The sequence below is a fragment of the Canis lupus genome, chromosome 1 (genome assembly GCF_048164855.1).
Source record: "Canis lupus baileyi chromosome 1, mCanLup2.hap1, whole genome shotgun sequence".
Taxonomy (NCBI): Eukaryota; Metazoa; Chordata; class Mammalia; order Carnivora; family Canidae; genus Canis; species Canis lupus.
In genome coordinates this window covers 95,631,845-95,654,641 of record NC_132838.1, presented here as the reverse complement: position 1 = coordinate 95,654,641, position 22,797 = coordinate 95,631,845, and the positions used below count along the sequence as shown (strand labels likewise).

At 39.9% G+C, this 22,797-nt stretch overlaps 1 protein-coding gene across 2 annotated transcripts in view; it reads left to right on the top strand.

The window, feature by feature from the left end:
- Positions 1 to 22,797, top strand: part of LOC140641240 (contactin-associated protein-like 3) — a 191,467-nt gene that overhangs the window by 92,563 nt on the left and 76,107 nt on the right. For both annotated transcript variants that reach the window (XM_072840790.1, XM_072840781.1), the window contains exons 5-9: positions 4,795 to 4,998; positions 5,636 to 5,820; positions 7,011 to 7,154; positions 11,303 to 11,564; positions 18,940 to 19,086. In XM_072840790.1, coding sequence (XP_072696891.1) covers positions 4,795 to 4,998; positions 5,636 to 5,820; positions 7,011 to 7,154; positions 11,303 to 11,564; positions 18,940 to 19,086 — 942 coding nt within the window. The remainder of the gene's footprint in view (positions 1 to 4,794; positions 4,999 to 5,635; positions 5,821 to 7,010; positions 7,155 to 11,302; positions 11,565 to 18,939; positions 19,087 to 22,797) is intronic.

The window sequence follows — 22,797 nt, the reverse complement described above, 5'->3', positions numbered from 1 at the left end:
TAACCTCAGTTAATAAAACTAATAATTATAAGTTAAAATCATGTGATTTTGGAAAAGCACTTCCTATTTTCAATTAAGTATCACGTTTTCTATTTTGGAATGTAAGTTATGTTCTCTTAAGATAGGGAAAACTATTGCTTCACATTTTAATTCATAATAAGTGACCTCTACTTCAAGTACCCCAATTATTTAATTAATTGAATTACATACAAAGACCTTTGTCATGAAGCCTTCTTGTAAAAGTTAAGTGTGCTACTAAGTGGTAATTTAATGTATTATTTTGGTGTTTTTATTCAAATAAATATTAGATTGGATTATTTGTATTAATTAGGGACATTTAAAATTATATTATATTTATATACAAATATATAAAATTATGTTTAATTAATATTTATATATATTATATACACATATATAATACATATATACAATAAAGATTTAACCTTAATGGACTGATAACAAGGCCACCTTAGCATCACCAGTGAACTCTAAGACTTGGAAAGTTGGCTTCTCTAGATGGGTCTGTAACCAGTGGCATGAAGGTCAGGGGAGCCTCTACGTAGTGGAAATTGCACTCCAGGGGACCTATCTGGGTGGGGTTGCGCCCATCCACACACACTTGGAGAGTTAGCTCCTGCTAACTCACTGAGCTAAGTATCGTCTGTCCCACAATATGATGTTTTGATGTTTTGGTTTAATTTAGAAAAACCTATTGCCTCTAAAAATTGTGTTTGAGTGATATATGTTTAAAATGGTATTTTATATTTACTGACTTGTCAGTTTGTTTTCAAATATTCAGATTGATTTATGAATGTTTGTAAGTAAACAACATTTTATAGAATGGATTCTCTTTGATGAGGCCTATAATTGAGTTTCTAATCTAATTCTTCCTGTTGTAAATCATCTTTGTGATAATGTGTGCTCTTACGTATCATGTGGGCTTCACAGAGAGACTTCTTGATCAAAAGTATAGCCTATTGTTCGAACCATCTTGGCCACTTTATGGTGCCTATCTGTAAATCGCATGTGACAAGTACTCTGTGATTGGTAAGGTCTTAAATCCTTTCTTTCCAGATCCTTCCCAGAGAAGAACCCCCTTGCTCTTATTTCCTCCATCCTGACTGTGAGCTTCCTTGTTGCTAGTCTAGTTTCCTTAGCAACTCACAGTAGGACTAGGATATTCCTGGTGAAATGCATCCTTTCATGAGAGCAGAAGTGAGAAAGTGAGAGTAATCACGTCAGCTCTGGGAGGGCCAGGCCATGTCTATCCTCTTGGGTTTCATCTCAGCATCAGCATGGCATGTGGCACCTAGTAGGTACTACGTCCGTATTAAATGAAAATGGAGCTATACTTGGGGAAGGAATGGAAATTAAGGGGGGAGAGAAAATCAGGAGCAAATGGTCTTTTTTTAAAGATTTTATTTATTCATGAGAGACACAGAGAGAGTCAGAGACACAGACAGGGAAAAACAGACTCCCTGTGGGGAACCCAACATGGGACTCAATCCCAGGACCCTGGGATCATGACCTGAGCCGAAGGCAGATGCCCAACCACTGAGCCATCCAGGTGCCCCAGAAATGGTCCTTTGATAACAAACTGTATTTGCCAAAGCAAAATCCCTGCCAAAGTGGAATCTAAAGCTACGGAAGACTATCAATGTAAAACCAATCTTTTTGGTGTCCATCCGAAGATGAATGGATAAAGAAGAGGTGGTCTATGTATACAATGGAATATTCCTCAGCCATTAGAAACGACAAATACCCACCATTTCCTTCGACGTGGATGGAACTGGAGGGTATTAAGCTGAGTGAAATAAGTCAATCGGAGAAGGACAAACATTATATGGTCTCATTCATTTGGGGAATATAAGAATTAGTGTAAGGGAATAAAGGGAGAGAAAAATGAGTGAAAATATCAGTGAGGGTGACAAAACATGAGAGACACCTAACTCTGGGAAACAAACAAGGGGTAATGGAAAGGGAGGTGGGTGGGGGGTTAGGGTGACTGGGTGATGGGCATTGAGGGGTGTACTTGGCAAGATGAGCACTGGGTGTTATGCTATATGTTGGCAAATTGAACTCCAATAAAAAAATAAAAAAAAACAATCTTTTCTATTACTACACAGGAGCCAAAATATTTACCTATTATTTTTACCTCATAAACATATATTCCAGAATAGCCACAAATGAAGTGTATTGAATTATGCAACAGGTGACCAATGAAAATAATTAAATTTGGGATTTCCCATCTAAAATAGGGTTTTTAATTTTTAAATCAAAGAAGTATCACAACTTGTCCAGCCGTGAGCTGGTTCTTATCCCTGCTACCTGTAAGCAGTCAGGAATCCCGCACAGAGAGCATCACTGGTTGATTCTACAGAGTGCAGGATGACACATGTCTGTAAAGGACCAGGTAGCACACATCTTAGGATTTGTGGGCACCTGTGCTCACTGCCACTATTGTTTTTTTATTTTATTTTGTTTTTTTTGTTTTTTTATGAACCTTTAAAAATGAGCTCGTGGGGCTAGACAGGCTACAGAGTGGGTCATTTCAGAGGAAGAGGAGGTATAGCCTCATATTCCAGACTTCTAAAAGCAATTCCTGAATTTTATCTATGTTGTTTTTACCCTCTACACCGAGTTTAAGTTTGTTATCATTTAAGGTTTTAATGAAACTATGAAAAAAAAAAAAAAGAAACTATGAAGACCATTACAAGATGTATTGTTTGAAGTGGTTTTACTTTACTCAGCTGACTACATATCTAGATTATAATTCAGTCCCCTTATAGGCTTAGAGAACCTGTCAAAATGCATGTTAAATGTGCCTCATAAGGATATAATGTGATGATGAACATGTGGTTGATTATTCTAGGTACAAGTGTTAGTGATCTCACCAGAGAGAAAACAAAAACATTAGAACAAAAGGGTTTTAAGGCCATTCTTTTGTGTTTTCTATAAATCCAATAAATTTTTCGCTACTCCATTTTGCCTGAGGGAAATGTTCCAGGAAATATAATTGAAGTTCTTTAAAGCAGTGGTTCTCATGTATAGCCACCAGACCAGCAGCGTCAACATCACTAGCAGATATGTTAGAAATGCACATTGTCTGGTCCCAGCCCAGGCCAGCAGTCATGGCTCTAGGATGGGGCCCAGGAATCTGTGTTTAAGCCACATGCCAGGACATCCTCATCCCTAAGAAGACCATTATTACTCTTACAAAGCCATAGTGGCAAGAGGGAAGATGAGGACAAATAATATCTGATCAAAAGAAGCCTGACAAAATAATTCATGGAGCAAACATTTCTTGTTTGCTAACTGAAGAAATGAGCCTTACTTATTACCATCACCTTGCAGTGATGTGCCAACAGATAAATGTCTACTGGTAAAATGTGAAAGCATTTAAATCCTTCATTATCAAATTTTCATTACTTTATTGTTATCTGACACGCTAAAGGACATCATTTGAATTTGACAAAGGGTTATGTTTTTATCAGGCACATTTATTTAACTAAGCAATGAAGAATAATTGCTTGCTTCCATGACTTTTAGACACACTGTGGTATTTATATATTTTCTACTATGTATGTGAATCAAAATCAAACTCCTGAATTTTCAAAAGGTGGCTGCATGAAATATATGATTCCTTAGAGGATTTACTATAAATACTTCAGTTTGTCTGAATGAAATACAGGTCCCAGTGTACATTAGCCACACTTTTGTGAAGTTAAATAAACAACATCGTATCATTGGCTCGAAAGACATGTTTCCTGTTTCACTGACTTTCTCTTGCACCTACATTTTTTTACACATACGCATTTATTTAAAATTTTCTTTTTAAAAATGTATTTGAGAGTAGTGTACACACAATGTTACATTAGTGTCAGGTGTATGACGTACTGATTTGATGACTTTATAGGTTCTATGAGACTCACCATGAGTGTAGCTGCTGCATGTCCCCATAGAACTCAATTACAATATTGTTGACTATATTTCCTATGCTGTACTTTTCATACCATGACTTATTCATTCATTCTATAACTGGAAGCCCATGCCTGCCACTCCCCTTGACCTGGTTTACTCATCCCTCTACCCCCTTCCCTTTGATAACTGCCAGTTTGTTATCTGAATTTGTAGGTCTGATTCTGCATTTTGTTTGTGTATTCATTTCTTTTGTTTTTAGATTCCACATATGAGTAACATGGTATTGTCTTTTTAATCACATATATGGTATGTCTTTTTAATCACAAGAACATCTCATCCTTTTATGTGTGAAATATGAAAAATACAAGAGTTTTTTCTGGGTAGCAGGAATTCCTTTGTGTACCTCTTGTTCTGTCTTCAATTGGTTTGACCAATGTTCTTTTTATGTTAATAATGAAAGTTTTTCAATAAACAGAATGCAAGTGATTTTGATAGTCGGAAAAATAAGACTATCAAAGTGGAGGGACCACTCTTCGTAGCGGTAATGTGCTACAGTGGGGAGTGATTTCAACTTCTTTATGATCTTCATTTTTAACAGGATGAGAAGTGGCCAATACAAAGGCAGAAGCAATTGGACTTAGTCAACAGAAGTATTTCTAGATGGCACATTTTAGGGAAAATGTCAGAAAAGGCAAAGATGGAGTTTAGGGATCTCAACTACTGGTATCATGGGAGGATTGGCAGCACCATTTCTCCAGCTGTACTAAACAAACCAGAGATATGTTATGCCTGCATGTGTTTGTGTCAACTTACTCATTTCAATGCATGAGTAAAGGTTATACTGAGATTACTTTTTTATGTCTCCCGTTGTAGGATCTGAGATGGTTAATTTTGATGGAAAAAGCTCCTTGCTATACACATTTAATCAGAAATCCGTGAGTCCAACAAAAGATGTTATTTCTTTGAAATTTAAAACCAGGCAGACTGATGGGATTCTACTCCACAGAGAAGGACAAAATGGCAAATACATCACCCTGGAGTTAGTTAAAGGAAAACTCATCTTATCCCTTAATTCAGGTAAAAAAAAACAAACCAAACCAAACCAAACTACAACTTGGTGTTTTAAAAAAGATGCTTATTTAGATGAAAGTACCTTTTTGTACTTAATTTTTTATAGTTAAGTAGTTAATTTATCCTGAAAACAGAAAACAGAAACTTTTGAGAAAGAAAGAAGACCCTATAAATTATTATTCTGGAGCAATAGTGTAAACCAGAACGGTCTAGGCAAATGGAACCATGGTCACCCCACAGTTGAGGTGTGCTACAGACAACATGTATACATCTTGAATATACCTTCCTGTAAAAAGTTTTATAGCTTGGTAATTGTATAAGACCATTTGTGCATGTTCAATAAATAACCTAGTAATATCATAAACACAAGAGTGGATCATTGAATTTTTGTGATAGTGCTGAACATGAGGTCCTAGGAAGAAGCTACTTTCAAGAAATATTAAAATGCAATAATGAATAATGAAAACAAGAAACAGAAGAAATTATGAGAGAAGAGTCTATATAAGACTAAGATAAAAGCAGCTGACCAGTTCTTGGGATAGAAGGATGTAAGGAAAGTAGTCAGAAGAAATGCCGACCTCCACATGATGGTCATGGCATTGAGTTGGTTGGAGTGATTCGTTTGCTTTGTCTGTCCTTCTAGGCCATGCTAACCTGCCCTCCCCTGATGCCCGTGTGACCCTCACCCTGGGCAGCCTGCTGGATGACCACCACTGGCATTCTGTCCGCATTGACCTCTTGAACACACAAGTCAACTTCACCGTGGACAGGCACACTCAGCATTTCCAGGCAAAGGGCAAGTCCAGCTATTTGGATCTTGATTATGAGGTGTGAAAATGACTTTTTAAGTATCACAGATTTTAGTATTTAAATGCAACAGAACTTTGTAGGAAAATACCACTATACTGAGAAAAATTCCCTTTGCTAGTAATTTGGAATTCTGATGAAACATTTCCCACGGGTGACGTCGGCAGGGTGGGAGAGACATACATGCGCTGTTGAGGTGTTTTATCACTCATAGATGTTAGCTTTCACATGAGAGGAATTAGTCATTAAATTTGGGAAATGTGTAGATGAAGAGCAATCAGTTCGACAGGCAGCACTTTAAAATGCATTTGTTCGGACAGTTCTTCTGTGTTGCATCTGGTGTTGGCTGTGAACAGTTCCCTTGGAGATTTCTCTGTGTTTTAGGGCAATCCTAAACCGAATTAGCAGTCTAGGGTACTTTGGAGAAGTAATCAACATATATTCCAACCTGCTCTTTTGAGGAACAAGAGAGCCAAATGCACACGATTCCACATACTGTTTCTCAGGGGTATTTAGAGGTTTAACATATTTGCAGCGTGTTACCGACACATATCTAACCTACACTGAAGTGCACCTTTTGTTCTGCTAGTTCTGCTCAGCACATCTATCAGAGCAAATGGGGTGATTTCAACATTCATTTAGTATAAGTGGCCTCAACAGAGCAGGCCAGCTGGAGAGCCTGGTCTTGAATAAGATTATCAATGGCTGTATTATTCTAACCTATCAGCAGCATCATGGCAAACACCAGGACCCTGAAGTCTGGGTTCTAGAAAGGTTTGTAAAGTAGAATGTCATCACAGTCAGCTTCATTGTCACAGATCAAGAGTGACCATGGAAATGAATGTACAATATTCCCCATTGTCTAAAGTGACATAGCCCTTTGAGTACCAAATTGCCAGGAGGGTATTTAACCACTTATCTCAATATAATAAAGAAAGCATTGGTAAAGCTAATGCTTGATAGTCAGAAAAATAAGACTATCAGAAAGTGGAGGGACCACTCTTCGTAGCGGTGATGCTAATGCTCTAAAACTTCACTTAAAATTCACATATAACATAACTCATCATAATGTAAACTATAATGTCATAATGTAAAATAATGCCAGGTAGATTTGAGACAATTATCCTATACCTGCTAATCATTAACTGGTTTAGGCAGATAAACAGAAAATCATTAAACAATATTATTTATGTCATTTTTTTCTTTCTAAGATCAGCTTTGGAGGGATTCCTGGACACAGAAAAGCAGTGGCATTCCCACATAAAAACTTTGATGGCTGCTTCGAAAATCTCTACTACAATGGAGTGGATATCATTGATTTGTCCAAGAAACACAAACCACAGATCCTCATCATGGTAAGAAAGTCTGTATATACAAGGTCAAGAGGAAAGGAAACTGCAACTTGTCTGATTGATTCAGTCTTAGAATATACCTCTTCTGAAGGCAGGGAAAATACCAATCATATATACCTTTCAGTTCATATTTGACTTAACTAATTGCAATTTTAAATTTAATTTTTGAACATTTTAGTTCCAGTTCATTAACATGCAGTGTTTAATATTAGTTTCAGGTGTACAATACAGTGACTCAGCACTTCCATACAACGTCCGGTGGTGCTCGTCACAAGTGCCCTTCTTCATCCCCATCACGTGTTTCCTAATTTTTACATTTGTATGACAACAGATGCATGCTTTTGCAAATATGTGCCAGCACATTCCAATAGAGACTCTTTAACGGGGTCTTTGTGACTGATTTCCTCTTGCTTCCTTCTCCTGTTACTGAACTCCAAGTTCAGCTGCCTGTCATTCACTCGAAAGGCCAATACCCAAGAGATGAATTTTGATTGGAAAGGAATTTGAGCTTAATTTAGTTTGAGGTCGGCAACCTGCGGAGAAGGTGGACTCTTGTCCAAAAGAAGCCAGCTCCAAGGTTTCTGCCTGGCTCAGGGGTTTTTAGAGGAGCTTAGGACAGTTTGGTCAATAAAGAGGGTGCAGCAGCCTGCAGCATTTCTTGATTACATGCACACTGCCCCGTGCCAACTACAAACCTGATCTTAGCACTCAGGGGCTGCGCGTGGGGTCCCGTTCTGGTTTTGTGATGTGCAGGACTCCTCGGCTGTTTCTGCAAAGGGAGGCAAGGCCCACAGATACACAAATGGGAGTTGGTAAAATCATTTGTGTGACCCGATAAAGAAAAACATTTTGCCAGAAAAGTTGCTTGGCTATTCAGAAGGCGGACATGGCTTCACACAGGCTGGCTGGGAAAGTTCCTTTTCTCTTCAAGGCCAGCAGTCAGCCTGCTATGGATCCGGGGACTTAGGCCAGCAAGTCTGGAGTGTGTTATCTTGAAGCAGGTGAACCCCTAAGGTGGGTTGGAGTGTTATCACACTTCTGTCTCTCCACGGGCTGCAGGCCCTTCACCCAGGCTGGCAAGTTACAAAGCTAACATCTGTCCTTCCGTGTTTGGTCCATTAAACCCGAATCCACGACAGATTAGAACACACAGACTCACACACATATTTGTGAATATAGATGCCTCCATATCTAGCATTGTCTACAGAAATGGGATCCTTTTAGGTGAGCTTTTCTCCAACCCAGTTTTCCAACTCAGCTTAACCTTCTGGAAATTCTTTTTTTTTTTTTTTTCTTTAAGACCTGTTTATTTGAGAGAGCAAGCATGCTGGGGGGTGGGAGGGATAGAGAGACAACCCTTGAGCAGACTCCCCGCTGAGCGCAGAGCCCCACATGGGGCTCCATCCCATGACCTGAGCCGAAATCAAGAGTCAGATGCTCAACAGACTGAGCCTCCTGGGCACCCCTAAACCTTGTAGAAATTCTTTTCAGCCATCAGCTGTAGCTCCATGTTGTAATGGCTGTTCACTTTCCATTAGGGCAGTCATTTCCCAATCAAGACGTTTGCTTTATTTCTGTTTCTATTTTACCATAAGCAAGCAATTGCACCTCTGTTTTCAGGTACTGGGCCTTTTATTTTGATGGAAAATATTTCAGGCATAGAATTTCTTGGTTGAAAGCTTTATTCAGCTTTCATTTTTAATAAATGTTGTTGGGTGGTTTTCCAAAAAGAACTGCAATGTGGCATTTGTCACCAGCAATGTACGACAGAGCCCTCCCATCACATCTCAGGGAGCCACACATTGTTAGACATCTCTCAGGCTCTTTCCAGTGCAATGGACATGGACTAATACCTGACTGTTCCTTCATGCTTATCTGACTACTGGTGAATGAAATCATCTTTTGTCCATTTGGATTTACTTTTCTGATCATTGTTGATTCTTATTCTTTTGCCATTTTTAATTTGATTACAAAAAGTTTTTTCTGGTCAATTTATGAGAGCTTTTTAAATTTTTTTAAGATTTTATTCTTTTTTTAGAGAGAGCACACAAGTAGGGGAGGAGTAGAGGGAGACGGAGAGAGACAAGCAGACTCCTCGCTGAGTGTGGAGCCTGATGTGGGGCTCGATCTCACGACCTGAGATCATGACCTGAGCCGAAATCAAGAGTCAGTTACTCAACTGACTGAGCCCCCCAGGTGCCCCAATTTATAAGAGAGCTTTATGCTTGATAGATTACCCTTTGTCATTTATGATCCAAATATTTTTCAAATTAATCAATTTTATATTAAATATGAGTATTTATAATATGATTATATATTGTATTTTTATATTGAATGTTTTATGCTATGTTGAGTATATAAATGTTTTTATTTGTATGTGGTCAATATGTCTATGTATTTTTTTATACCTTTATAGTATTTGGTCTTGCTTTAGAATGCTTCTAAAATCCTAGACTCTAGATAGAGTCTCATGGATTTTCCCATAAAACGTTCTAAGTTGGTTTTGTTTATTTATTTTAAAATTGAAAAAAAATTCTTTGATCATCCAGAATTTATTCTTTATGCAGATCTGTTGTTATTTTATGCCTTATGGGTACCTGTTTGTGCCTGCCCTATTTAGTAACTAGGCCCAACCTTTTGTGCACATGGTTGAATCATACCTTTCATTGCATACTGGTTGTACATATATTCTCAGACCTTCCTGTGGGTTAGTTATTAGGCTCTGCTGCTACAGTTATTCTTACGCCAATATCATATTGGCTTGATTATCGTGCCTTTATGGTACATATGCTTTGGTGCCCGCTAAGTCAAATTAAGCCCAACTCACTCTATTTCTTTGCATAATATATTTTGGAGAGGAAGGACAGTGTTTGGGTATGTAGTTCTCTGGAATTTATGAAAATTTATCCGACCCCTTTACAAAATTCTTGTAAAGATCTTTTATTTTTAAGGTTTTATTTATTTATTTAAGAGAGAGAGAGAGTGTGTGTGTGTGTGTGTGTGTAAGTGGAGGGAAGGGCAAAGGGAGAGGGAAAGGCAGACTGTTGGCTGAGCAGGGAGCCCGATGTGAGGATTCGACCCCAGGACCCTCAGATCATGACCCGAGTAAAGGCAGACACTTCACTAACTGAGCCATGCAGGTGGCCTCCCTCCTCCCACCTTATAGAGATGGATGGTAACTGGAATTCTTTAAGAACTTGCAATTCCTTCTTTCTTTTTTTTTTGTTTTAAGATTTTATTTATTTATTCATGGGAGACACAGAGAGGGAGAGTCAGAGACATAGGCAGAGGGAGAAGCAGGCTCCAGGTAGGGAGCCCAATGTGGGACTCAATTCTAGGACCCCGGGATCACGCCCTAAGCTGAAGGCAGGCACTTTACTGCTGAGCCACCCAGGCATCCCAAATTCCTTCTTTCTAAATTATATGATTAAAAAAATAAATAAGTTTGCCCCTGGAGCAATAGACATAACCTAAAGATAAAAGGTGTGGGTGTTTTGTTGTTGTTGTTGTTGTTGTTTGTTTTTTGTTTTTTTACAAAATAGAATGAAATAAAAATAACAACAGCCTGCCAGGCAGGTCAGAGGTTGGGCTGGGTGAAGGGGCTGGGAGAGACCTGGCCATGCGAGCTTCTGAGAGCCAGCCTGCCTGCCTGCCTGCCTCTGGGCTGGCCAGGCTGGCCACGTCCTTTCTTCCAGAAGTGTGGGAGCACGCGGTCCACCTGAGGCAGATGTACGCACCCCCCCAGTGACAGCCCCGTAGGCACCAGGGAGCGCAGGAACGTGCCTGGAGGGTGTGGTCCTTGGTGCTGGGCTTCGAACTGGGCATAGGTGTCAGCACCTGGAGGGAAGGAATCGTCTGTGCTGTTGCACCCCGCGCCCAGCCCGGGGCCTGGGGCTCCTGAGATTCCTTTGCCGAGGCCCAGAACTGGAGGCGACAAAGGTCCCTAAACGACTCAGAACTCCGCTTGCCCAGCGAGGGCTGCGCAGTGCTTTGAGGGGCCTGTCGGGGGAAGCCGGGTTGGATGGGGAAGCCTCGCCCTTAACGTCCTCGCTTGCTAGAGGTGGTAGGACACTGCAGATCTTGGAGAACCCCTCGTTAATGAAACAGCCCCCCCCCCAGCCCTCCTAAATCCTGTTCTTCTGTATTCACAGGGAAACGTGTCCTTCTCGTGCTCACACCCTCAAATTGTGCCCGTGACTTTTCTGAGCTCCAGGAGCTACTTGGCTCTGCCAGGTGTCGCCGGAGAGGACAAAGTGTCCGTCGCTTTCCAGTTTCGAACGTGGAACAGAGCAGGGCTGTTACTGACCACTCAGCTTCGACACGGGCCCGGGGCTCTCACCCTCGTCCTCGATGACGGGAAACTCAAGCTGAGCCTCTCCCAGCCCGGACATCCAGCGAGGGACGTGACAGCAGGTGACAGGCGTGCGCCCTGACTGCACCGTCCTTACCTATAAACCCACGGTTGGTCATCGCTACAACCACTGAGCGATTGAGTCCCTAGGACATTCATAATCCTTCTAGAAGGAACTAGATTTCTTTTACCTTTGAAATAGGGATCTCTAGGTTGTTGGCGTGTGAGTCAGTGTGACACAAAGTTAGCTACGTGAAACCTACTTATGGGAGCATTTTGAAAACAACTTATTAACAAGTTGATAGTAATTGGCAGTCAACTTGAAATACTAGGAAGCATTGGCCTCATCCTGGGTCCTCTTGAGAAAATAGATTCCTTATAACTGTCTTTTGAGCTTTTATACTCACTGGGCTTCATAATATTTGAAGTTGTGATTTTTCTCTTAGCTGTCAGAGCTTCTGCTTCCTTTGGGAATCCCTGCTTTGGATGAGGCTTCTGATGACTATGGGCAGCTACCCTGCTGGCCTTCTGAGAAGGACCCGCGTTGCTAAACTCACGTCCAGAGTCATGTTACCTTTGAACTCTGGGGACTGTTTTGCATTTGAGTGCTGATAAAAATTTAAACCCAGGCAGATCCAGTGGCTTGTCGTTCCACAGATGTTGAAATGGAGGAACAGGCTTATGAGTTTGGGATGGAAAGCCGGGAATGGAACTTAAGTTTTTGTTTCTCTTTATAAAAACAAAACAAAACAAAACAAAACAAAACAAAACAACCCCCACTTGCGTATGGCATTTCCTTGTGGACCTCAGCAAATGAATAGAGCCAAGAGTGTCAAGTCAGATTTAGTAAATTGCTTCAATCTTGGTTTGTGTAGATTTACAAGCCACATGTCATATTAACTAAAAGAGATAGTGTTCAACCGTCATGTCACGTGAGCACATACCGCTCTTCCTTCCAATACACACACACAAATTATTTAACTTTTTTTGAAGGCTGGCACTGAAACATTACCCAAATGTTTTATTGCATCAATTTTTAAGCCTTTACAGTGCAGTGCATTAATTTTTTGGAAGCAAACCAAAGGTGAATTTTTCTTGCTACTTGTTTTAGAAGCATTTGAGGGATGATTTTTTTTTTTTTTTGAATTGGAAATACAGGCATGCCTCAGAGATATTCAGGATTGGTTCCAGACCACCACAATAAAGCAAATATTGCAATAAAGCGAATTAAATGAATATTTCGGTTTCCCTGTGCATATGAACGTTACGCCTACAGTAGACTATAGATGTTTAAATGCGCAGTCACCTAATGTCTAGAAAAACAATGTATGTACCTTAATTAAAAAATACTTTATTGCTAAAAAATGCTCTTATCTGAGCTTTTAGTGAGTCGTAACCACTGATCACAGATCACCATCACCAATGTCATAATAATGAAAAAGTCTGAAATATTCGTGACTCGGAGACACAGAGTGAGCAAATGCTGTTGGGAAAATGTCACCGAGAGACGTGCTTCAGGCAGGGTTGCCGCAAACCTTCAGTTTGTAAAAGGTGCGCTATCTGCGAAGCACAAAAAGCGAAACACAATAAAACGAGGTGCACCTGCAGGTGGAACATGAGACAGATCTCAGTTGGTTTTTTATTTTTAACATTGCATGAAGTAAGAAAGCACGTATCAAACCGAGAACCAAATTTTTTCTTTTTAAAAGATTATTTATTTATTTATTCATAGAGACACAGAAAGGGGGGGTGGGGCAGAGACACAGGCAGAGGGAGAAGCAGGCTCCCTGCAGGGAGCCCTGGGCCGAAGGCAGGCTCTAAACCACTGAGCCACCCAGGCATCCCGAGAACCAAATTTTAAAGGATGAGTTAACATAAATCGCATTAAATGCCAAAGAGGACGCCCAGTCATCTTTCATCCTGTTTCCAGCTTTTAGATCATTTTTCCTAATAGTTACCTCAATATGTTTCCGAAGGGATCTAGAAAGGTCCAAACGTGTATAATCTAGTGTTCATGTGTTTATGGAACTGGGCCAGCAGAGCGTGGTTATGGAGCTGTTCCCCTTCTGGGTACAGAAGGACAGTGGAGGAGGGAGGGAGAGTGCGTTCCCCTTATGTAGGAAAAGACACAGTTTCTACCCTTTGCAAAAAGGCCTCTAGTCCCACAGGCCTTATTCTCTGTTATCAGGATAGATTTGACACAAGCTAGTGGGAAGGGTGAGTAAGAGGACTTGCCTCCCAGGCTTGTTTCCAGACCTGCCTCTGTGCTGCTATAGCTCATGGGCTCCATAAACGACACCTTTGTTCTCCCCAAAGCTTGGGTCGCTGTCTTTGTAGTGACACAGTGTGATTCTGGGTAGAAGCAGTGACACCGTCCGTCCACACCAGCAGGACAGAGCCTGCTAGTCAGCAAGCACTCCTCAGCATTTAGTTGTCATTATTCCAAAACAAGTCTTTTTTTTTTTTAATTTATTTTTTATTGGTGTTCAATTTACTAACATACAGAATAACCCCCAGTGCCCGTCACCCATTCACCCCCACCCCCCGCCCTCCTCCCCTTCTACCACCCCTAGTTCGTTTCCCAGAGTTAGCAGTCTTTACGTTCTGTCTCCCTTTCTGATATTTCCCACACATTTCTTCCCCCTTCCCTTATATGCCCTTTCACTATTATTTATATTCCCCAAATGAATGAGAACATATAATGTTTGTCCTTCTCCAACTGGCTTACTTCACTCAGCATAATACCCTCCAGTTCCATCCACGTTGAAGCAAATGGTGGGTATTTGTCATTTCTAATAGCTGAGTAATATTCCATTGTATACATAAACCACATCTTCTTTATCCATTCATCTTTCGTTGGACACCGAGGCTCCTTCCACAGTTTGGCTATCGTGGCCATTGCTGCTATAAACATCAGGGTGCAGGTGTCCCGGCGTTTCATTGCATTTGTATCTTTGGGGTAAATCCCCAACAGTGCAATTGCTGGGTCGTAGGGCAGGTCTATTTTTTACTCTTTGAGGAACCTCCACACAGTTTTCCAGAGTGGCTGCACCAGTTCACATTCCCACCAACAGTGTATGAGGGTTCCCTTTTCTCCGCATCCTCTCCAACATTTGTTGTTTCCTGCCTTGTTAATTTTCCCCATTCTCACTGGTGTGAGGTGGTATCTCATTGTGGTTTTGATTTGTATTTCCCTGACGGCAAGTGATGCAGAGCATTTTCTCATGTGCATGTTGGCCATGTCTATGTCTTCCTCTGTGAGATTTCTGTTCATGTCTTTTGCCCATTTCATGATTGGATTGTTTGTTTCTTTGGTGTTGAGTTTGATAAGTTCTTTATAGATCTTGGAAACTAGCCCTTTATCTGATATGTCATTTGCAAATATCTTCTCCCATTCTGTAGGTTGTCTTTGAGTTTTGTTGACTGTATCCTTTGCTGTGCAAAAGCTTCTTATCTTGATGAAGTCCCAATAGTTCATTTTTGCTTTTGTTTCTTTTGCCTTCGTGGATGTATCTTGCAAGAAGTTACTGTGGCCGAGTTCAAAAAGGGTGTTGCCTGTGTTCTTCTCTAGGATTTTGATGGAATCTTGTCTCACATTTAGATCTTTCATCCATTTTGAGTTTATCTTTGTGTATGGTGAAAGAGAGTGGTCTAGTTTCATTCTTCTGCATGTGGATGTCCAATTTTCCCAGCACCATTTATTGAAGAGACTGTCTTTCTTCCAATGGATAGTCTTTCCTCCTTTATCGAATATTAGTTGCCCATAAAGTTCAGGGTCCACTTCTGGATTCTCTATTCTGTTCCACTGATCTATGTGTCTGTTTTTGTGCCAGTCCAAAACAAGTCTTGTAACCGTCACCGCCACCCCCACCCCACCCAGACTGAAGCCTTTTCGGAGCTAGGGAAGGGTAGAGGAATTGGCCTCATCTTCACAGTAGCACAGATCAAAAACACCAGCTACTCTCTCCCCACTCACCCTTTGACTCTAGTGCTGCCTGGGAAACTGGCATCCTTCCATCAGAGGTGGGGACGGTAGAGCACACACAAAAGAAACACAAAGGGTGAGAATTATAATGGGTAGAAATAGAGAATGAACATAAGTGCAGGCATTTCACTTTTAAATGAGAATGTTGAATTTTATTTAAAACAGTCTTTTATTATGGAGGCAAATGGCATCTATTACCAATTCGAGGAGGTATTCTGGAGTGTTTTCTGCAAGTGCTCTCATGAAATAACTATGTCCTAGACAGGTGGGTAGACGGGGTGGGGGGGGGGTGGTAAAAGGGAGTATTTTAAATTGCACCAAATTAAATACTGGGTTTTAATATCAGATTTAAATGGATATGGTTACCATACTGACAGGTATGCTATGTAAGCTTTAAAATCAATACTGAATGACAAGACTGGAAGGAATATTCACAGATTCTTGTTTGTGTATTTTGTTTAGTTCCTGGGCTGGAGGCCTTCCTTCAGGGTCAGTGTCATAATGTCATTTTAACTATCTAACCAAAATCCTCCGTATTCATGAGCCTCACCAGCTCTTGCTTCACAAATATGACACAGAAAGTGAGAGTCTGGCATTTTTATTATCCTGGATGTGTGTACATGGCAAAGAACTGAAGTGACCTTAAGGACTTTAAAATTGTCCCCTCCCTGAAATTGTGTGCTGGGAAGTACCATAACTCATATTTCACAGTCTGAGAAGAACAAGGTTATAACTATTTTTATAGTAGGGTCTGTGACCTGCTGGGTCAGGTCAGAAACATTTCCCACACACGGGGATCTCGGGTCCATGTCCAACATCACTGATGAGAGATCAAGCAAAACCAAAAAAACTGTATTTTAATTTTTTTTTTTTTATTTATTTATGATAGTCACAGAGAGAGAGAGGCAGAGACACAGGCAGAGGGAGAAGCAGGCTCCATGCACCGGGAGCCCGACGTGGGATTTGATCCCGGGTCTCCAGGATCACGCCCTGGGCCAAAGGCAGGCGCCAAACCGCTGCGCCACCCAGGGATCCCTGTATTTTATTTTATTTTTTTTACAGATTTTATTTGAGAAAGGGAGAGAGAGAGAGATTGAGAGAGAGAGAACAAGCAGTGGGGAGGGACAGAGGGAAAGGGAGAAGCAGATTCTCCACTGAGCAGGGAGCCCCACATGGGACTCAATCTCAGTACCCTGGGATCATGACCTGAGCCCAAGGTAGATGCTTAACCAACTGACCCAAAAAGCTGTATTTTAATTTTAATTTTTAATTAAACTGTAGTTGACATAGTGAAGAGCATTGGAGAGACATGGATTTACATGGTTGATTGAGTTAATCAAGCCAAAATCTGTTATTAAATTAAATATTACTGGTTAACTTTCTACCAGAAACATGGTCATATTTTCTTTGGGACTAATCTCCCTGTGGGTGGGCTATAAAATAACTTCTGATTCTTTCAGCTTGACTTCCAAACTTATAGGGTCACACACAGTCTGTAAGTTTATCATTTGTAAGAGAGAGGCTAATATATTGGGATAATTCCTTAAGATGATCATCAGATGAGAATCAAGCAGCCTCATGAGCATGCTTAGGCATGACGTTAAAAAACAAAAACCAAAAACCAAACGATTATCATTTTGTTTTTAAATGAGTTAAAGTGTTTCTTTATGACCACCTTCCCTGTTGGCCAAGACAATTTCTAGAGATTCCAATTATTCACTATGCTCCTTAAAAGCAACATGTGTCTCTGTCGGTGTGAAAGTGGCCGTGATCCCTGCAGAGAGGAGGAATCCCTTACCTTTGGCCGAATGACTTGCCTTAGCTGATGGATTGCGGGCAGAAGTGACATCCACCACATCTGAGCAGAAACCATTGCAAGATTCTGCCAAGAACTGTTTCTTTTCAACCATGAGGCAGAAATGGGGCCATTTAGTAGCATCATTCCTCTGCGAATAGACAGTGAGGACACAGAGGAAGGAGACCCGACTGACCTAGGTCCAGAGGAAGAACCAAACCCTTAATTGATACTCACTGAAACTTAGGGATTATTTGCTTTGACAAGATAATTTAGTAGCTGCTAACTAACAAGCTTTGGCACACCTACTGTTTACTGATTTGTCTTCTGCATGACACAGTATTGGATTTCCATTCAGTGTAAGCCCTGGCCAGTAAGTTTGTCAGAGACACTAAAGTCACACACAGTTGGTTGCTGGGCAATGGTCCAACCACGTGTTCATTCCTAACTCCATCACTTTAAGAAAAAAAATAGATATTTTGTCTTATGGATTGAAGAGACTGGCTGCTTTATGGGGATAGGGGGCTAATAATAGTTTTTCAGAATAATAATCTAACAGTAGCTGGAGTGTGCTCTATCAAATTTGGGAAAACAGAAAATGGAAAAAGAACATAAAATGAAAGCAAATGCATTCCCTTATCCAAAAGTTAATGTTAATATTTAAGAATATCTCCTACCAATTTTTGTCTATTTTTATACAGTGATTGTGTATGCACATACTGTAATGTGTTGCTTTTTAATTTTACGTTTTTGATGAATTTTCATGTTTTATTAATATTTAAATTGCTAATATATTTTCTAAATAGTTATATTGATACATGATATATTTTTTCTAAATAGTCTACCAAGATTATCATAGATAATTATAATACACAAAGTACAAACAAACTTTCATTTTTATAATTTACAATTTTGCACAGTCCCCAAATATTGACAAACTAGAAAAGGGTAAAGTATGCCCTATGCCATATAGTATTTTATTCTATAAAATAGAATATTTTATCATTTCAAGATTGTTTAGGATCAGTTGTGTTATTCTATTAAGGCCCTAGGACTAGAAGAAACTAAGACTACCTTGTCCAAGGCAGAATGTTTGGAATGTCCATTCTCGATTCTTCTTTACCGCTTTGATTCTGATTTTTTTTCTTTCCCTTCTTTTCTCCCTGTGCTTTTGACTTAACTGAGTGATGAGAAAGTGAAATACATTTATTGCAGCATCTGCACATAGGCCATAACATTCCCAACAGACCACACAATTTTTGTTAAAACATTATTTTTGTTAGAACCAGACTGGCCCATCCACGACTTTGGGAGGACAGATGCAAGACCTTCTGCAACCACACTTCTACTCAATGAGCCTCACTGCAAGGCTCACCGCTTCCTCCTAGATAAACATGACCAGGATACCATATGATCTCATTGCCTCTTTAGAACCCCCCAGTCAAGCCCACATCTATCCCAAGCTTCTCCCTGTCTCTCTGAGAGGTCCCAACTGTCCTCTGCCAGCTAAATCACCTGGTGGGTTTCAGGTGAGTTCATGGTGGTCTTTGGCAGGTGATCCAAGATCTTCATCATATTGTTTTCAAGTACTGGCTTTGTTTCGAGGCATCTATAGAGTTTTTAGGAATCTCTTTTACCCCATTCTGTTTACCTCCAGGTGCTGCATTAAGTGATGGGCAGTGGCATTTGGTGTCCTTATCGTTGAAAGGAAATCACCTGAGTGTGATGGTGGATGGTGAGGCAGCCTCTGTGGCTCATTCCCTGCGTGGGAAGATTGATTCAGGGGACACCTATTATTTGGGAGGTAAGTGAAAGGAACTGGCTTTGTTGGCAATCAAACCATCTTTTTCCTGCTCCTGCCTTCTAAGGCAACCGACAGTTTTAAATGAAGATTAATACTGAAGAACGACCTTTCTCTTTGAGTTATAGTCAATGAAAATGTTGAGCAGACAAAGACAATTTTTAAAAAGATTTATTTATTTATTTTGGAGAGCGAGAGCATGAGTGGGAGGGACAGAGAGAGTGAGAATCCCAAGCAGACTCCCCACTGAGCTCAGAGCCTGACATAGGCCTTGACATGGGGCTTGATCTCTCTACCCCGAGGTCATGATCTGAGCTGAAACCAAGAGTAGGATGCTTAACCTACTGCACCACGCAGACACCCCAGACAAAGACAATAAATTATGGCCTAAAATGCAAGTCTACTTGTGGCCTTGTTTAAATGTGCGTTTGCTAAAACTGGTTTTAGATCTGGTTCTTGTTTTCACTTCAGTCACCTGGAAAGTTTCAAAAATGCTAGTGCCTGTCTCCATACCCGGAGGTCCTGATTTATCTGGTTCCAAAGCCTGGGCAATGTGTTTCTTAATGCTCTCCAGGTGATTCAATGGGCAGGCAGCTTGGAGGGTCCTTGTTCTCCTTTTCTTACTTTTAGCACTTTGCTATATTTTCCTAATGCCAAGTGACCCTTATAACCTTTTCTTCAGGTTTTGATGTGACAATTTTATTGTTGCACATGGTGTCAGCTGCTCTCCTCTTGAGGATCCCAGGCCCTCAGGTGTGGCCCAGGAACCAGCAGCGGCAGCATCACCTGCAAGTTTGTCACAGATGCACATGCAGCACCCTTGACTTCCTGAACGTGAATCTGCCTTTCACCGAGATCCCCCGGTGGTCTGTTGCCCTAAAGTTTAGGTAGTGTTTTGTTGCCCGCTGTCTATACAGAAGGGCACCATTATATACACCAGAGCAAGAGATGAATGTAGCGGCTATTAATCTTCACTCACTACTTCGTGATGAACTTTTACCAAGACAGCAAACACCAGGCCATCACCCCAGACTGTAACTTACCTGTTCAGTAGAGCTTGGACTGAGTCTGTCCAGGATCCGTTCGGCCAGGGAGGGGTAGCTTCTGCTGGTAATGAATCTCCATTCCTGAAGCACTCAAGTGAAAAATCATGAGCCACCTGAAGCTTAGACCTGTCAATTGTAAGACTTATTTCTAATCTTGGCTTGAAGCCATCCTTGATATTATTCCTGTTTTGCATTTTATAGTTGTTTCTTTCCAAAATAAGTTTGGAGTCATGGTGGAGATAACTTGATAGCCCAACAAGAAAGTATAAAATCCTCCCTAAGAATTGACAATAAGCACACAAACCATGAATCAGGGTATTTAATCTTTCAAGTCCCCTAAAGCAACCACCACTGTGAACATAGAGTAGTGCCAGCAGCATTAAAAGATCGGATTGCTTGCTTTCCTTGCCTGCTAAATATGGTGCATTTCTGACCCAGATAGTTTTTTAAACCTTTATGCTTATGATGGATTTTATAGCTCTGCAGAACAGATTCCTCCAAAACTAAATAAAGAATTTATCCAGGAGCTATAACTTAAAAGGTAAAAGATTTTGAAGCACTAAAAGGGATTGGAAGTAAAAATCCTTGCTATGTTGTTTAATGACGCAAAATAGAATACTTGGTATTTTGTATTAAAAAGTGGAAATGTACTTTCCAAAACCACAGAATCTTCTCTCATAGTTGAACACTCTACATGTTCTGAATGTACAACACAGCTACCTGAGAATAGGTACTTTCCATAAATATTTACATGTTGATGTGATATGAATCAGTTGTTACTATGTCATATATGTTTATATTTTAAAATACAACTAATGTTTCTTGAAAGAATATTTATGGGCTCACCCACCAGTGTACACAATGAAACACTACAATGCTTTTAAAGTTTCCTGGCTCCTCTAGATCCTCATTCCCCCAGATAAGTATTACCCTGCCCCCCTTTTAACCAATCTTTGTATTGTCCTTTTATTTTTTAATTCAGATATAATAAAAAAATAAAATAAATAAAATAATTCAGATATAATCAACATGTAATATCATGTCAGTTGCAGATATACAGCATCATGACTCAATGTTTGTATATATTAGGAAATGACCCCACAGTAAGTCTAGTTAACATATATCACCATACATAGTGACAATTTTTGCCTTGGGATGAAAACTTTTAAGATCTACTCTCCTAGTAACCTTTGAATATATAATATAGTATTATTTACTGTAGGCACCATGCTGTACATTACACCCCAGGACTTACTTATTTTGCAACCAAAAGTTTGTAATTATTAATGTATTGCTTTCCATTATAACCTATTATATATGTAGGTAACTTTAAACAATAGTGTTTTGTGTTGCCTTGCTTTTAACTTTACAAACAGTGTACTACTGTATGCATTCTTCTGTGTTTTTTTATTATTGCCATCATTGTTGTTCTATATTAGTTTTCAAGATCCAACCTTGTGAATATTTATAGGTAAACTTAATTAATTTTTACTGCCCTGTGGTTTTGATGTATATTATACAATGTTTTACTTATTAAATCCACCATTCCATTTTACTGTTGAGCACCAATTTGATCATGCTCATTTTTTTTGCTATTATAAAAAATGCTATAAATATTCTTCTACAGCTGCCAAGAATCATCTTGCCAGCGATTTTAAAATTTTCCTTATGCACAAACTATCAAGCTTCCCTAATATGCATAGTCAATTTAATGAAACAACCTTTGGTTGTTTCCAGCCTTTGGTCTACGAAAGGACTCTAGAGATTTGGAGGCAGTGTGTTGAAAAAAAAGCATAATAGGCTTTGCTTATGTATTTTCATAAAATTGTGTTGATGTGCAGAAAAACTGTCTCGTTAGTAGAGTTTCCAACAACAAATAGTGTCCCTAAGATGAGCAGAATTACAAAGTTTAAACATCCCATGAGAGAGTATAATGACTGTTCTTCATTACCACTTTCCTATTTTTTGGTTGTAATTATACTTTGGCACTGAGTGGCAAAAATAATGTAAGATCTTGCAATCACAGCACATTATCTGCAACTAATGTATAAATTCAGAATGACCTCTACATACTTAGCTGTAAATACCCAGTTGATTCCTACAGAACAATTCCAGGCACTGATTCAAACTGACTTAGTCAACTTTACATTTTATACCAACATAACAGCATCTTTTTTTCCCAGAAAAAGAATGTGTACCATCTAAAAAACTCAAGTAATGCCCTCACCAGGCTAAAACAAACACACAAAACCAAAACACACCAATTTACTTATATTACATAAAAAGATGAATATTATTTGTAGTCAAGGAAAATCAGGAGAGGCAGGTCTAGGACCAGTGATATGGAGTCTTGGTTCTCAATAGATGCACTATATTCACAAGTTTTATGCCCAGGTAAAGACTCCCGTGTTCAGAGCCCCTTGTCTCTATGCTCCATTGGACTTTTCAGCTCTGTTCTGGGTAAAGGAGTGGGGGGTGGCAGAAGGTCAGTTTCAAATTGAGTGGAAACATTGAAACCCATAGATGTCAATGTTAAAGTTATTCCATCCAATCCCAAGAGTTGTTTATGCCAGTGTCTATTTATTTAATTATCTCCTTAGTGAATGTCCATCAGAACCAGAATATGCATCACATCAACAAGGAGATTCACTTTATCCAGGTCATGCTC